General features: G+C 33.1%; 3 protein-coding genes across 6 annotated transcripts in view; 2 read left to right on the forward strand and 1 right to left on the reverse strand.

The window, feature by feature from the left end:
• LOC127868154 (E3 SUMO-protein ligase CBX4-like) overlaps positions 1–14,317 on the reverse strand; it is a 175,071-nt gene that overhangs the window by 58,408 nt on the left and 102,346 nt on the right. The window lies entirely within an intron of this gene.
• LOC127868167 (temptin-like) lies at positions 1,456–3,462 on the forward strand. The gene is made up of 3 exons (XM_052409801.1): positions 1,456–1,726; positions 2,059–2,233; positions 3,141–3,462. Exons 1-3 carry the CDS (start codon positions 1,511–1,513, stop codon positions 3,248–3,250), a joined length of 501 nt encoding a protein of 166 aa, XP_052265761.1. The 5' UTR covers positions 1,456–1,510; the 3' UTR covers positions 3,251–3,462.
• Positions 7,542–13,940, forward strand: LOC127868152 (uncharacterized). Of its 4 annotated transcripts, XM_052409777.1 has the most exons (4): positions 7,555–7,640; positions 10,393–10,426; positions 11,248–11,395; positions 11,648–13,940. In XM_052409777.1, the coding sequence occupies exons 2-4, from the start codon at positions 10,397–10,399 to the stop codon at positions 13,081–13,083; spliced, it is 1,614 nt and encodes a 537-aa protein (XP_052265737.1). In that variant the 5' UTR covers positions 7,555–7,640; positions 10,393–10,396; the 3' UTR covers positions 13,084–13,940. The 4 variants fall into 4 exon arrangements, with proteins under 4 accessions (XP_052265739.1, XP_052265741.1, XP_052265737.1 ...); XM_052409779.1 differs by lacking the exon at positions 10,393–10,426 and having other exon boundaries at positions 7,542–7,640; XM_052409781.1 differs by lacking the exon at positions 11,248–11,395 and having other exon boundaries at positions 7,547–7,640.

The following is a 14,317-nucleotide window of genomic DNA, read 5'->3' on the forward strand; positions in this document are numbered from 1 at the left end:
AACTCGGACTTTTTTCGCTTGATTTTTAAACAGGTCCTTATGAGTAAAACATCTTTCTTTTTTATAACAACCCGTAACAGACTGCAACTTAATTGTTTTATGCTATAATATGTAGGATTCCAAGGCCAAAGTCCCACTGACCTATGTCAAAGGTCAATGTTCAACTGACCTTACTATCACAGACAAAAACAATGTTTAATTGTATACAGGTGGTCAAAACTCTATAGTCAGGAAGGTACTACCTCAATCAATTTAATAGAGGACACCTATCGGTAATTGAGTATTTCAGTCAAAGATCAAGGTCAAACTGATAAATTGTTAAGACTATTTTACTATGTAATACTTAAGCAAATGTAACATTGAGTATGGATGTGAGGACAATACGCAGGTCCCCGTTGCTTATAGATTAACTTCGTCTAACTTACCAAAAGTGCATTATCATGTTTCATAATAATTTTACTTTTCATACGGTTATGCATATACGCAAAGGCGGACACCTGTTTTCAAACAGGATTTAAAGTGACAAAGTGTATGTAAATGAAGCATATTCCATGAAAAATTTAAATAAAACATGTTTATTAAATATCTCAAAAACTAAACGAAGATGGTAGTCCAAGTATTAAATTATTTTGCCACATATAATTGATTACCGCTGTTATTTAACAACTACATTCCCCCTTTCTTTACCACGGGCGGGCGGTTAAGCCATTTGTCAAATGAGTGATTAGTTCAGAGTACAGTACAACTTCTTTAAGTCGGATCTAAACGGGATGACCGAGTTATCGATGGTCTCGAGTTACCGAGGTTTTCATATTAAGACGAGTGATTTTTTTACTGTCCTGTTAAACCGTGAAACCGTCAGAGTAATTATAAGTTAGCGACATTAATACTTAATATGGGCAACATAAATTAAATATTGTTTGTGAAAAAATCTATTATTCTGGCGAGTTTTAACTATTATTTAAAGAGCAATTATTATTATAATTTTATGTTTATCTTTTCACGCTAATAAAATTGTTCTGATTGACTTGTGTTGTGAAGATATCCCCATAATCCTTGAGCAGCTGTCACGAGATGATTGGCCGTCGTCAGACCCTTAGTCTTCGAGAGTTATAGAGAGTATTATAGTTATCACCACACATGATTAGGGACCTGCAATGTGCTCGATTTATTGATGTTCGAGTTTTAGGTGGTAATACATTAGTGAAATGTTAATAGCTTTGCCGATGCTATGAGAATTTTTTTGCCATAGGGTTTCGAGTTAATGCCGCTCGAGCTAAAGAACTTGTACTGTATTAGTTGACATGTAGATATGAACGATTTATTATTGAGCAAGTGCCTTTAATGCTTACTGTGGTTGACTAAGATGTATTTGACGTGCCATTTCACCAAGAAGACGTTCTTGATTAATTAACATAAAAATGTAAAAGTAAACACCGCAATATTTAATAGAACGCAACACCAGACAATAAATACGTCGCGCATATCGTGGTTCGCGTACAGAATCAAGATGGGTTTGGGAAGTGCTCTTTGTTTTGTTGCGTTTATTGCAATTGTTTTAATGGAGGTTGCCGGGCATCCGGGCTTCAGGGATCTCTTCCCGAACGGACACGTAGTCCCGGACCCGTGCTCGGGTATCCCGGGTGACACGTGGCATAGAGTGGGTCACCTGATCAAGAGAAAGGAAGATGACGTGGCCAAAAAGCAGTACAACAACTTTGGCAAGGTGAGTACGTTTGAACCAACGGTTAAATATCAGATTTGACGGAAAATGGAGTTTAAAGGTTTTAATGAAAATCAACATATATTCAGACCAGGAATAAAAATAAAACCGCGCTTTGTTTTGTTAATGTTCCTTTTGTTTCAAATTTAATTTTTAATCAGCAAAATCAGAAGAAAAAAACGTGTTTTTACTAATAAGAAATGTTTGCCATTTGCTTTTAACACACATCCGCAATAACATTTATTGGCTATACTCCGCAGGATTTATAAATGCATAACTCGCATACCTGTGTTAACTCACAAATGTTCACAAGAGTGTCATCCTCTTACATGCAGGATTTCCTTGAAAAGAAGAATCGAGTTGGAATGGGCGCAGAAGAAATATGGCCGGATCTCTGTAAACTGGATTCAGATGGGGACGGACGTACAAACGGAGTGGAGCTCGGGGATCCCAATTGTTTGTGGTATTTTGGCGAACCGTCCCCGGCAAACATGACTATATATCATCCTGGTAAAGTATTCTCAACTTATTTTTTTAATATGGTAGATTAAAAAATTTGCGTTTCAAGCTCGTCCGTACATGTGTAGTATTGTATTATGCATTTTAAAATATGTATACACTTATATGAGCACACAGATTGTTGAGCCCTGCAATGCGTAAAGTTAGTAAATTTTCAAATTATAATTTTTCTATAAATACCGTAAATCTAATTTGAAATTTCAAGATGGTGGTTGTAACTCGCTGATTATATTTACATTGTACGAAGTTTTTAGTTTTCGAATTTTAAACGACATAATTCAGCTGTCAAACTCCGCCATCTTGTAGAAAATGCTGAGCGGATTACCGGTAATACTTACTAAAATATAAGAAAACTATAAGAAAACTTCTTGAAACTAATGGTTGCGCTAAGTGTTTTGTCCGAGGTCAGTATATAACCGCTTGTCGGAAGTGGCTGATGCATGTGAATAATTAGGCACTCACTTACGGTTACATAACAATCGGCCTTGCCCTAGCACTGGTCGAGCCTTATGCAAGAGATGAATGGAAAATGGTTAACACTTCATTTAAAGAAAAATAAGTTTATTCAATAAACAAAGAGCCTTTTCAGGTTAAACTTAAAACACAAAAAGTCAATAAACGTAAGCCATGTTGAGAGATAGGCCTAATTATTACCTGATTTTCCATGAATACCGAAATATATACGTTACCAAAGTTTCAGATGAATTCTCTCTAATTGGCCAATCAAATATTCGGAATTATTAATTCGGTTCTTTTGGCGGGAAATTTCCCAAACATTTAATTGGCTGTTGATTAAGCAAACAGAGGTTCAATCCTGGCATCGACAGCTAGAAAGTACAATCAAAGGTATGCGCGGATATATCAGCAGGGTACACAGAGTTCCATTCGCACTTTTCAGGTATTCCCGAAAATGCCAATGGGACGCTGACGGAGCAGACGAGATCATCATTTTGTAATCTCCCTCTGGTGACTAATGCTACATCAACAACCACCGCAGCAACACCGTAACAGACTGGCGGGTCAAGGACAAACTACGCACAACCATATTCTCTGCTAGTATGGATCAATGCTACAGACAAGGGAGACAACAATAGCGAATTTGGGTTTTAGAAAGTGCTTTTCTCTGAAGCAATTTTGCAGCGTTGTGTAATATAGACTTCTACGTAAAGTGATTGTCAAGTACAATAATAATAACAATAATAAAATGATACAATATGTTACTTAAAGTTTGCTTTTTGTCTTTGGTATAATTTTATTGAAAAGTGTGCTCATTTGCGTCAATAACGTTAACCGTTTCACTCTGTGAGAATTATCCATAACTGCTTTTAAAATGTACAACTCCGTTAATAGTTTTTGCAGAATGAATTTGATGTGAATGCGTATAGAATGATATACTACGATTTACCAAATCCCCATGATTTATCTACATACGCAAAAAGAATTACAGCTTTCAGTAACGTTATTCATCATATTATAAATGTTTTAAACTGAAATGAAAAGTTCGTAAAACGTCACATGAACGAGTAAAGCCTATACAGACGGTAATAAACCGCATTCTTCGTAACAGTGAATTTGAGTATTAATTGCTAAGAATTTTCGTCAGGGAAGTCAATCGTAAATTAAATCGTTTCCATGTACTGCTATCTGCTTATGTTTGCGCATAAAGGTTGTTTGTAGGTTGCATATTTTAATTTGTTTGACTTTCCATTCTGCTAAATGTAGCGTTACAAAAATGGGTCACAAAGATTTGAACAATAGTATCCCAACCTCTTCGACTTATTATGAAATTCGATTGAACGTGAGTGTTGATAATTCGTGAATACTTGCTATAACTGAAGTCTTCAGTAGTTTAAATAAATTGTACAAATAATGTTACGGGTCGATGACTGTTGGATGTCTTTAATTTAGCGAGTTGTCATCATCCTCATCATCATCATAATCATGATTATCATGATCATGATTATCATGATCATTATGATCATGATTATGGCCATGATCATCATCATGATCATCATGATCATCATCATCATCATCATCATCATCATCATCATCATCATCATCATCATCATCATCATCATCATCATCATCATCATCATCATCATCATCATCATCATCATCATCATCATCATCAACATCATCATCATCATCATCATCATCATCATCATCATCATCATCATCATCATCATCACAACCACCACCACCACCAACCTTTATAATAACAATACACGTTATTGCAAACTTACCCAGGAAAAGCGTTACAAACGCTTAATAATTTCATCAATTTCGAATAATGACTATCGATTTATGCGCCACAATGTTTAACATGTGTATTAGAAAGGAGAGTTATTTCGCTCATTTAAACATAGTGTTTAACGACTCACTGTTGTCGAAAAACCTACTTCGCACTCGGTATTAAATTTTTATACACCTATACGAGTAACCGTTTGTTATTTAAACATACCCTATGATAGAAAATATCATTTCTGGAACAAAAAATGCTTTACAACTAAGCGGAAGAATTAACTTACGTAAACAATCAAACAACCATGGTCTGTTCTTTACCACTGTATTTACATGACAAAACAATGTATCAATGAGTCGACAATTTACAACATTTTTGTTTATGTTGAATAACATATAATTCTAAAATCGCAATAAAACAACACTTTGACATATCTATCGTCTTCAAAAATAAATCAATTTTACGAATTAAATGCTTTAATGTTATCGTGTTAATAATTTTTGTTTTCTTTCGCAGAACACGTGACTTAAACAGGATTCGGTAGCTAAGCTTTTCGAATTGAACAATACATAATTAACCTTAGTTGTTCGCAAGCGAATAACTAACAAAACTGGTTCTTCTGAGTAATCGAAAGCCCGGATGTTATTGTTTTAAAAGACAAAGCAATGTATGTGAGGCGTTTTTATCAGCGGAGAATGCATTATTATCACGCATATATTTGTTAATGAACAATGGGATAGATTATTTTTTGTTTCTTTCATCTACAAACAAACACGCACTTTGTATTAATATATGGCATGTGCTTATATTTTTCGTATTGGTCATAACAGCGCGCGTGGTGTGTGAAATAGGTTCCCATCGAAAATGACAAGTTGAGTTTGCTGTCATATTATGAAAGCGTATTCACATTAATTTGTAAAAAACATATTTAACAATATTCAACCGGTGTCTCGAGTAAATGACATGACTGTTGGTTCCGAAAAAAATTGCAATGTGATACAATACTTCAAAGTACCTCGTTACAAGTGGATTTTGCCTATCAAAATTGTCAAATTTGAAAATAGGATGCACATATGACGTTTTATTAAGGAAATATCTAACCAAGGTTTGACATAATTCAATAGCAAATTAATTTTGCAGGAATTTTTTGCTAATAGACCGAATTAATAAATCATGTTATTTAATTGGCTGATTTGAGGTAAATCTAACCACCCACCCAAATCCTCCCTCCCCAAAAAACGAGCAATTAAAAACACACAGCAAAGGCTACAACCCTTTACGTGATGAATGAGCAAAGCGTACACGATGTAAACTGTTGATGGTTGTCTTGTTTTGTTAAGACAAAAACATTTATATGGTATTTTCCGATGTCAATTCAAGGTCGTTTTATGATGCCATAAGTGGTCATATTTAATATATTTTAAAGAGTTGCTTTTCATGGTCATTATCCCACTACAGCCAAAATCTGAAAAGAGGAATTCCGGTTTTTGGGATCCCGGGCTTATATCATTTACCGTGGTATTACGTTGATGATGTAATTGATCCCAATCAATAACGAGTTCTTAGAAAAAAAAGCTGAACTTGTAGATAGACTTTTATTTTCCTCCTTTCATGAAGAGCATAACATATAATACAGATTACAAACAATTTAGCAACGTTTTTTAATGGTCAGCAAACTATTTCTGTTAAGTTCATAGACTTTTAAGAGGCAAGTGGGAATGTCTTCTTATATTTTTAAAGGATTGTACAGGTTTGTTAGATAATGAATGATAATAAACTGAAAGAATGTTTGATAAATTCTATCAATTCTGTGCAAATGTTCAAACGACACATAGAAACTAATTTTGGTCATGTTACAATCCGAGTAAAAGTATCGCAAGTGTGCTACGAATAATATCATTAATACTATATTTTTTTAACTTAGCTGTTTATGTTTAATTGTTCATTTTCATCTCTCATGCTCACAATTGACGATTATCTTTTTTAAAAGATGTATTTTTTTGTAATAAGATGAACTAAAATATCGTTCCTAGTGAACTTGTTTACACAAGCATTACACATTTATCATACAAAAACATATTCATACCTGTTGACAATTTAGTAAGCCAATAGGTAAATATATGAACTGTGCATAGTATATAAAGATATCATTCTTATTTTGGCAATGTGTAAAAACAAAGACAAACACTTTTTTTCTGCGCACTCGTTTGGCTGTTGGTAAACAAGAAGGCTAGTCCTTGTTTGTTACACTTTTGTAGTTGACTCTAAATCTTTAAGTACATTTAAAGGGGACTTTTCACAGATTTTGGCGTGTATTGAAGTTTGTCATTAAATGCTTTATATTCACAAATGTAAACATTGGATCTAAAAAGCTCCAGTAAAAAAAACAAGAATAAAATTAAAGAAAGAAATAAAAGTAACCCTCAACGGGGCTCCAACCACTGACCCCACGGAGCCCTGAAGTTAAAGTCTACCGCTTAATTAGACCAACTGGCCATCCGTGCTCATACCATTAGTATGTATTTTATACTTTATATAAGCAAATCTCGTAATATCACAAAATATAACGACAACAACAGAACTCTCCAAATTATTCAATCGTTTCGCGTTGCAACGCTTTATAATTCTCATGTTTTTAAATCGTCAAACGGTGCACATAATGGATATTTAAGAGCATGGTTAGTGTTCAGTATTACTCACAAATATCATAATTGCAACAGAAATTTGCGAATCGGAAACATTTATTTTTAATTATGTAAATTTACCAAAACGTGGAAAGGCCCTTTTAAATCTATGTTACCATACCACATCTAGTGTTGAAATTTTGGCTATTGCTATAAGGAACACTGATTTTTATGGGATATCTTTATTTTACGAAATATTTTGCGAAATATTCGTTGATGTTGATTTTCTATGTTACTATAAATATTTACGCTGTATATTTCGTGGTGGTATAAATAAACCCACAGTTATAAGACTAAATTTACTTAGCGCACCGCACGTGATTGTTATAATAAATGTAATTTTATCTCTGCATACATAACGAAACAGGAAGAAAATTATACAAATAAAAAAGGCAAGTATACGCGAGTTTATACCTTTCGTTGACTCGGTGTGAAATCAAATAATCTGTTTGGAAGCTGTGGTGTATAACAGGTACCATGATTACCTTGTTTTAATTCAGTATAATGTATATCATACTGGTATTGTAAACCTTGGTCGGTATCATGAATATAAAATAAAAGATGTGCTTATAAATTAATATGGGTTTAACGTACGCAAATGCCGGAATATTCTAAATATACAATAATAAACATTATTTTATGAATATGAACAATTTTAATACTTAAACTCACCGGGTTCGTAAAACTAAGGTGCACGAAATGTAGGACTCGCGTTTACTTAGTACTGTAGCTGAATGCAAGCATATTGCAACAATACAGTTTTATTGAATGACCAGAAATAATATTGCATTTGAGAAATAAATATATATGAGTGGGCATAGAAAATATAGCATCAGCCGTTGTCAGTGAATGCATATTACACTAGCGTGAACAAACAAGGGAGGCAATTCGTGACGTCACATTTCGGGTAGTGAACAAAAAGTTGTTCTTTATTACTTTATTTACATGGGTCTAAATAACGTTTAAGAGCTCATTTTTGGTTAGATTAAACAGTACAAAATTATCAAATCAAGATATTCTAAACACTTATCTGACAGAACATTAAATTTCATGCTGCATGCAAGCTATTTACATCACAAAAATTGTAAACCAAAAAGTTTGGAATATTTGTTTTCGCGGTTATTGACAGTGTTCCTGACTGAAATCAAGGTGCTATTACTTGAAATCATTCATTTATTGGTATACACCAGGAGGAAAGTAGTAGAATACTTGCGGAAAACATAAAAATTTTGATTAAATTTTGTGTCTCCCAACATTGTCTGAGTGGGTACGGAAATTGCCGATCGTACAGATATATTGATAGACATTGGCCAGAATAGGACATAATAGCTCACGTTTCAAGTGTATCGGCCTTGAAATTGCCACTTCATTAAATGAGAAGCAAAATCATACATTTATCAACCAACTAGTCAGTAACATTCAAATCTTTGGGTGCAGTCATTTGGTTTTTGGAAACCGCGACATTCTCTTTCGGAACCCGACTATCGATAATTTCCGTAACCATGCGGAAAATGTCATCAGACAAGTTCTGGTCGAAATTCTTAACTTTTCCGAAAATATTCTACTACTTTTCTACAATTAGTAAATGATTTAAAAGTAATGTAACTTTGATTTTGGTAAGGAACTCTTTTTATCACATGCCATACCCTGTTTCCCATGTAATATAACCATTACGAATATTTTTTATATTACACATCTGTATATTTTTTTTAAGCGTTTTCATTGGCTTAGTTTTCGTTCGATTGACCAATCGCATTTTGTTATTTTGCTGAAATGACGTTGCAACGTCAAATGACGTCACGAAATGTAAACAACATTCGGGATTTATAATTTTGGTTGCGTAAATATTTATTTAATTTGCTCATTTAAAAGCATGTGATAAAAAGATATGACACTCGTTGTCATTTCATACCATATTTTATTAAACTCGTCCGGGAAATTCGTTAGTAAGCTTGCCAAAGGCTCGCTTACTAACAAAATTCCTGAGCTCGTTTAATAAAATATGGTATGATATGACAACTCGTGCCAGATCCTATTTATAGTATTGCTTTCAAAAGACGCCTCAAATTTAGCGCATAAAATACATTAAATATTGAAAAAAAATATTTCAGTTTATCCTTCTTTTCGATAGTTTTATTAATTCTGATAACTTCGACCACCCATTTATTTTGGAAATTATGACACATATCTGATAAATCTTGAGTTATTTCCTCGTTTTTTAGAAATTCTATCACATTTATTTCTGGTAAACAAAATGTACATATTATATATATTTTGGAAAAAAACTTTTGTAAAGATTTAGATAAATTTTATACACATTTAAAATAAAATGCAAATAATGTTGAAAATATTCACTTTAAATCAGTACGTTTGTCTTTATTAGTCTAAACAAAATAATTTATTCAAATAAATATTACAAACATAAAATGTTTTCCTAGAAAAAAATGATGACATAACAGATTGATTGGAAGATATTAACTAATCACTGGGTTGCTGGGGTGCCATCCTAGAATCGTCATGTTACTAAGGAAGTACCTGATATGTCCATTACTTTCCCTTTTTGTTGTTAAGTTGTAATAAAATGTTTAAATACATGTCTTACTTTTTTTTAATGTTTTTATTCAGAATAAAAAGTAAATAGACTCTGAATAGTGGCTGAATATACTGGAAAATAGGCTATATGATTATTGTTGCATGAACCAATGATTTTTTAAAACATAAGTTATTGATGACAAATGATTGCAGTAATAATATTTAGGGTTTCAGAAAGCATTTTCTGTTTGCTTTAATGAATTACTATGCAAATGATATATTTTTATAAAAATTTTCGGAACAAGGGGTTGTGAACTTTAAATTATTGTTATTGACTTCTAACCAAAAACTTGTACTATGAGATTATTGGATAATATTCACAAATTCTAAAAAAAATGTATAATTCTGATGTTAATTTGCGATTATTGGATAATATTCACAAATTCTAAAAAACATGTATAATTATGATGTTATTTTTGAAAATGTATCTTCTTTACAAACTGTTGATACAATTTTTTATCAGAAAATGCTTAGATATTGATGTTTAATTAGTTTTTTAGTTTTTGAATCTTAATTAGACAGAGAACATAATTCTCACAGAAAACAAATGGATATTTCATATAGAAGGGAAATAATACATTTACCTGTACTTTTGTTTTCGAGTTATACAAAAAGATCGTTTAAACTTTCAGGACAATGAACAGGCCTGCGGAATATCAAAGAGAAGTTAGTTACAGTGAATAAATAAACATTACTTACAAATACGATATAAATTGCTTTACGTATCGCAAACATTTTTAGTTTTATCTATGTATGATAATACTTTGGAATAGTCGACGGCATAGTTATGACAGCAATTTTTTCTTAAATGAAATTATGCTTAAGGTTTTGTTCCTCTCGGATTGTAATGTAGCTTTGTTTTCGTTATTAAACCACACATGACATGTTCATTTATATACAATGTTATCTCTTTAAATCACAGTTCAACTTATATATCGATAAAATAGAACACTTTTCAATGTTTTAATACAAACTAGGTCAACATAAATGTTTATGAATCTGCGTATACACCCCAAATAAAGTCGACTAAAGCGTATACGTGAGGTCGACCAAAATGTAAACATTGAGATAAGATATAGAATTTTAAAGCTGATATTTATAGACATACGGTGTTAAGTTTAAAGTGTATATAGAAACTGTTCATTTTTATTACGATTTATGAACGATTAAACATTCAACACACCCTTCGTTGTTCCTGTAACATTAACGTACGTATATAGATTACGGTAAATTGAAAAAAAACACATTAATTTTGTTAATTAACTTTGACTCTGTTACCATGTCATGAAGGTACTAATACAAAAACAAATAATCATATGTCACATTAGGGCATTTCAAGTGTTATTAAAGAAATACAGCTTACAGTTAATTGAATGAGCAACTGTATCCAACACGTATGATTGGTCAACCTCCTAATAATAGACACACTTTGATTAAATAGCTCAGTACTTACCACAGTTAAAATACATCTGAATTTTGTATTGCAGGATTCGATGAAAACACGTATGGATAAAATGGATAAAGATATTGATTTTTTGAAAATAGCAATCACTGAAATACAACAATTAGTTCGAAGTTTAGCCAACATAAAAACTAAACCAAAGAGGAAACAAACCTTGTCGCCAACTAAAGCGGGTATGTAATAGTTTTTTACCAATCCGTCCAGTTTTGACAAAGGTTAAAACGGATTGACGGGTAAAAATATATATGTGTATTACAATTCGACATAAACACGTTCATACAAACAGTTTTCTAAACACAGGTGTATGAGATATAGTGTATAAGCTTACGACAAACGAATGACTGATGCGTTCGAAATATTGTATATAGAATGTTTATAGAATGTAATATTTGTTACAATATAAAACCCATCGTGTTACATTGCAGGACCTTCCGCCGTAACGATAGATTTGTTAACACAAGTCCACATGCAAGAGGCATTGAGGAAAAATTTCAGCCTGTTTCGGGATTTATGTCTGGACGATGGGCATATTTTGGACCGTCTATTTGAATGTGATTGCATTACTTTTGATGATTACCAGGCAATTCGTTCAAAACAGACCAACCATGAAATGATCCGTGCACTTATATTTAAAATAAGAAACCGGGCACCGTCTATTATTAAGTTTCTAAGCGTCATGAAAGAAGATCCTGCAAATGAAGAGTTATGTAACAAATTTAACATATCATTAAGTCAGATAAAAAAAGAAAATCAAAACAAAGCGAAATGTGCAATATGTGTATTAAAGGCAACAGTTGATATAAGAGATATAGTTTATACACTGTGGAGCGAGAAGATAATTAGTGAAGAAACATTCGAACTTGTGGGTAATCAAGATAATATGTATAGTAGTAAACTTACACAATTGTTTTGGGAGAACGTTACGGAAAGTATACGTGAATCAAACGAAAAACTGGAAGAAATAGTTATTGCATCTCTGCAAGAAAAATACGCGCATTTAACCCCAGGTCTCATTGATAGAAAAGGAATGTTCTTGTCTTTCGAATGTTGCTATTGTCGACACCAGAATTTTCGTCTCCGCACTAAAGCATCCGATGTATCAGATTCTTTTACTGACCTCAGCACCACATCGGAGTATCCAAACTCTGAAAACGATTCCGCACAGTCGTCAATATTCACAGACTACGAAGAAGAGTACTCATCCAGAGAGGTCGTAGTTCGGAGGGACCAAACTATATCTGCGAATATTCGTTTGGAGAATAGGAAAGAGAAAATCAAAGAGGCCAATACACTTTTGAAAAGAGAACGGTTGTCTTCAATAGTTTCTATGGCGGATGATGAATTTGTATTGGAATCCGAACCTAATAATACGACTTCCAACAGACAAACAAATGACGCTATCGAGACGGTAGAAGAGAGGCGAAAAGGCAAGAGTGTAAAAGGTTCTCCCAGACAGAGTGTTCATTTTAACGTCATTAACAATAGCATACGCTCAGATATATGCCGAGTGTGTAATTTGGAGATAGGCGAAACTCGAAGGTTATTTTCAGACACTCCTACACAAACTGACCCGGTCGATAATGCATATGGCATGCCAAGTAAAAGACTTAATCCTGATGAATATAATCGTGAACAGTATAAGGGGGATGCGAAAGTAGTTGCTGGAGCTTTGGCTCTCTCTGACACATCAAGTGATGCAGAATCTAAAGATAAACGGTATCAAAAGGACACAAGTCGCGCTCATAAAACGTTCCTTAATCCTGCACCATTAAAGACAACTGTCCGCGTGAACGCTAAATATGACAAGCCAGACTCGGCATCAAACGTTCAGTCAATAATTTCATTATTTAACAGAACATGAGTCGGTTTAAAAACAGAAATGCTCAATATCAGTGTAATACAGACTTGAGGTAAATACGAGTTTGTCCAAATTGGAACTGTTCGACCAAGAGAGCAGAGGCAGCTATAATTTTGCATGTGTTTATTTAATAAGGATTTGCAACCTCATAGTTACTGTTCTTATTTCGATAACTTAAGAACTCGGCTGGGAAATGTTTTTGAAGAATCTGTTTACCGTGTGTTTTTTTTACTGAGTATTGTATTCATTGCCCGTTTGCATTATGTTGAAAACGGATGGAAGTTATACCTGCATCAAATGTATAATTTCAGCGTCAAATGTATGTCTGTTACAAATGCTTGATGTTATTAATATGGATTTATATTTATATAAATGAAATACATAACTATAAATATCATTTGTTAGCATTACTTTGTATTTTTCGGATATGTTTATGTAAGTTTTCAGTAAAATCATGGAATACTTGTAGACTTGGTCCTATAAAACATTTTGTCCAATAATACTCAGCATAAATAAAAAAGAATATTATAATATCTGTCCGAATCCTCTGTTTACGGCACGTGATATAAACAACCCGTCAAGTCAATTAAAATAAAAACATTGATCTATTATATGCACTTGACATGTGACAGCATTATGAGTGGGTATACATGTACTTGCAATAATTTACTTCGAATTCGATGGGGCATTTTTATGCACAAAATATTCAATATCGCCATGAATGAAAGTGATGTTTTAACATTGTATTCACTTCGACAATAGGAACAGTCTTTTTATATATGTATATGCAATACAATGCGTGTACTTGTTTCGTCATGTATTTTCTTCTTTCACTTCCGAATAAATAACCTTTAGAAAAATGGTTTGTTTATTTCTAAAATCCGGTAAATAAGCATTTCAAATTAGATTTAAATGATGCGCAGAGTAACAACATAGTTACGTCAAGCCAATATATACAATATGGTGATTTTCGCAAATGTCTAATGGATAATCATACAAAGCGTAAAGCGACACCTGTTGAAACAATAGGACGATACCAGGTTTCAACCAATTATTGCAGGACCTTCGATCTTTCTGAGCAAGTCCACTTTCAAGAAGCACTGAAATAGAACATAAACTTTTTTGCAGAAGACGTGTCTCTCGGCGACTGGCTAATTCTGGACCGTCTTTAAAAATGCGATTTCATTAACTCCAAAGAGTGTCCTCGATCAATTGAAAGCAAACGAATTAAAACAAA

The sequence above is a fragment of the Dreissena polymorpha genome, chromosome 2, assembly GCF_020536995.1.
Source record: "Dreissena polymorpha isolate Duluth1 chromosome 2, UMN_Dpol_1.0, whole genome shotgun sequence".
NCBI lineage: Eukaryota > Metazoa > Mollusca > Bivalvia > Myida > Dreissenidae > Dreissena > Dreissena polymorpha.

What these genes read in the sequence shown, in the direction of transcription:
- LOC127868167 (XM_052409801.1), top strand. Translation starts at nt 1,511, where the DNA reads ATGGGTTTGGGAAGTGCTCTTTGTTTTGTTGCGTTTATTGCAATTGTT. An exon ending in AGTACAACAACTTTGGCAAG is followed by an intron (nt 1,727 to 2,058) that starts GTGAGTACGTTT and finishes TCTTACATGCAG; the next exon opens with GATTTCCTTGAAAAGAAGAA. An exon ending in CATGACTATATATCATCCTG is followed by an intron (nt 2,234 to 3,140) that starts GTAAAGTATTCT and finishes CGCACTTTTCAG; the next exon opens with GTATTCCCGAAAATGCCAAT.
- LOC127868152 (XM_052409777.1), top strand. Translation starts at nt 10,397, where the DNA reads ATGAACAGGCCTGCGGAATATCAAAGAGAA. An exon ending in CTGCGGAATATCAAAGAGAA is followed by an intron (nt 10,427 to 11,247) that starts GTTAGTTACAGT and finishes TTTGTATTGCAG; the next exon opens with GATTCGATGAAAACACGTAT. An exon ending in CTTGTCGCCAACTAAAGCGG is followed by an intron (nt 11,396 to 11,647) that starts GTATGTAATAGT and finishes GTTACATTGCAG; the next exon opens with GACCTTCCGCCGTAACGATA.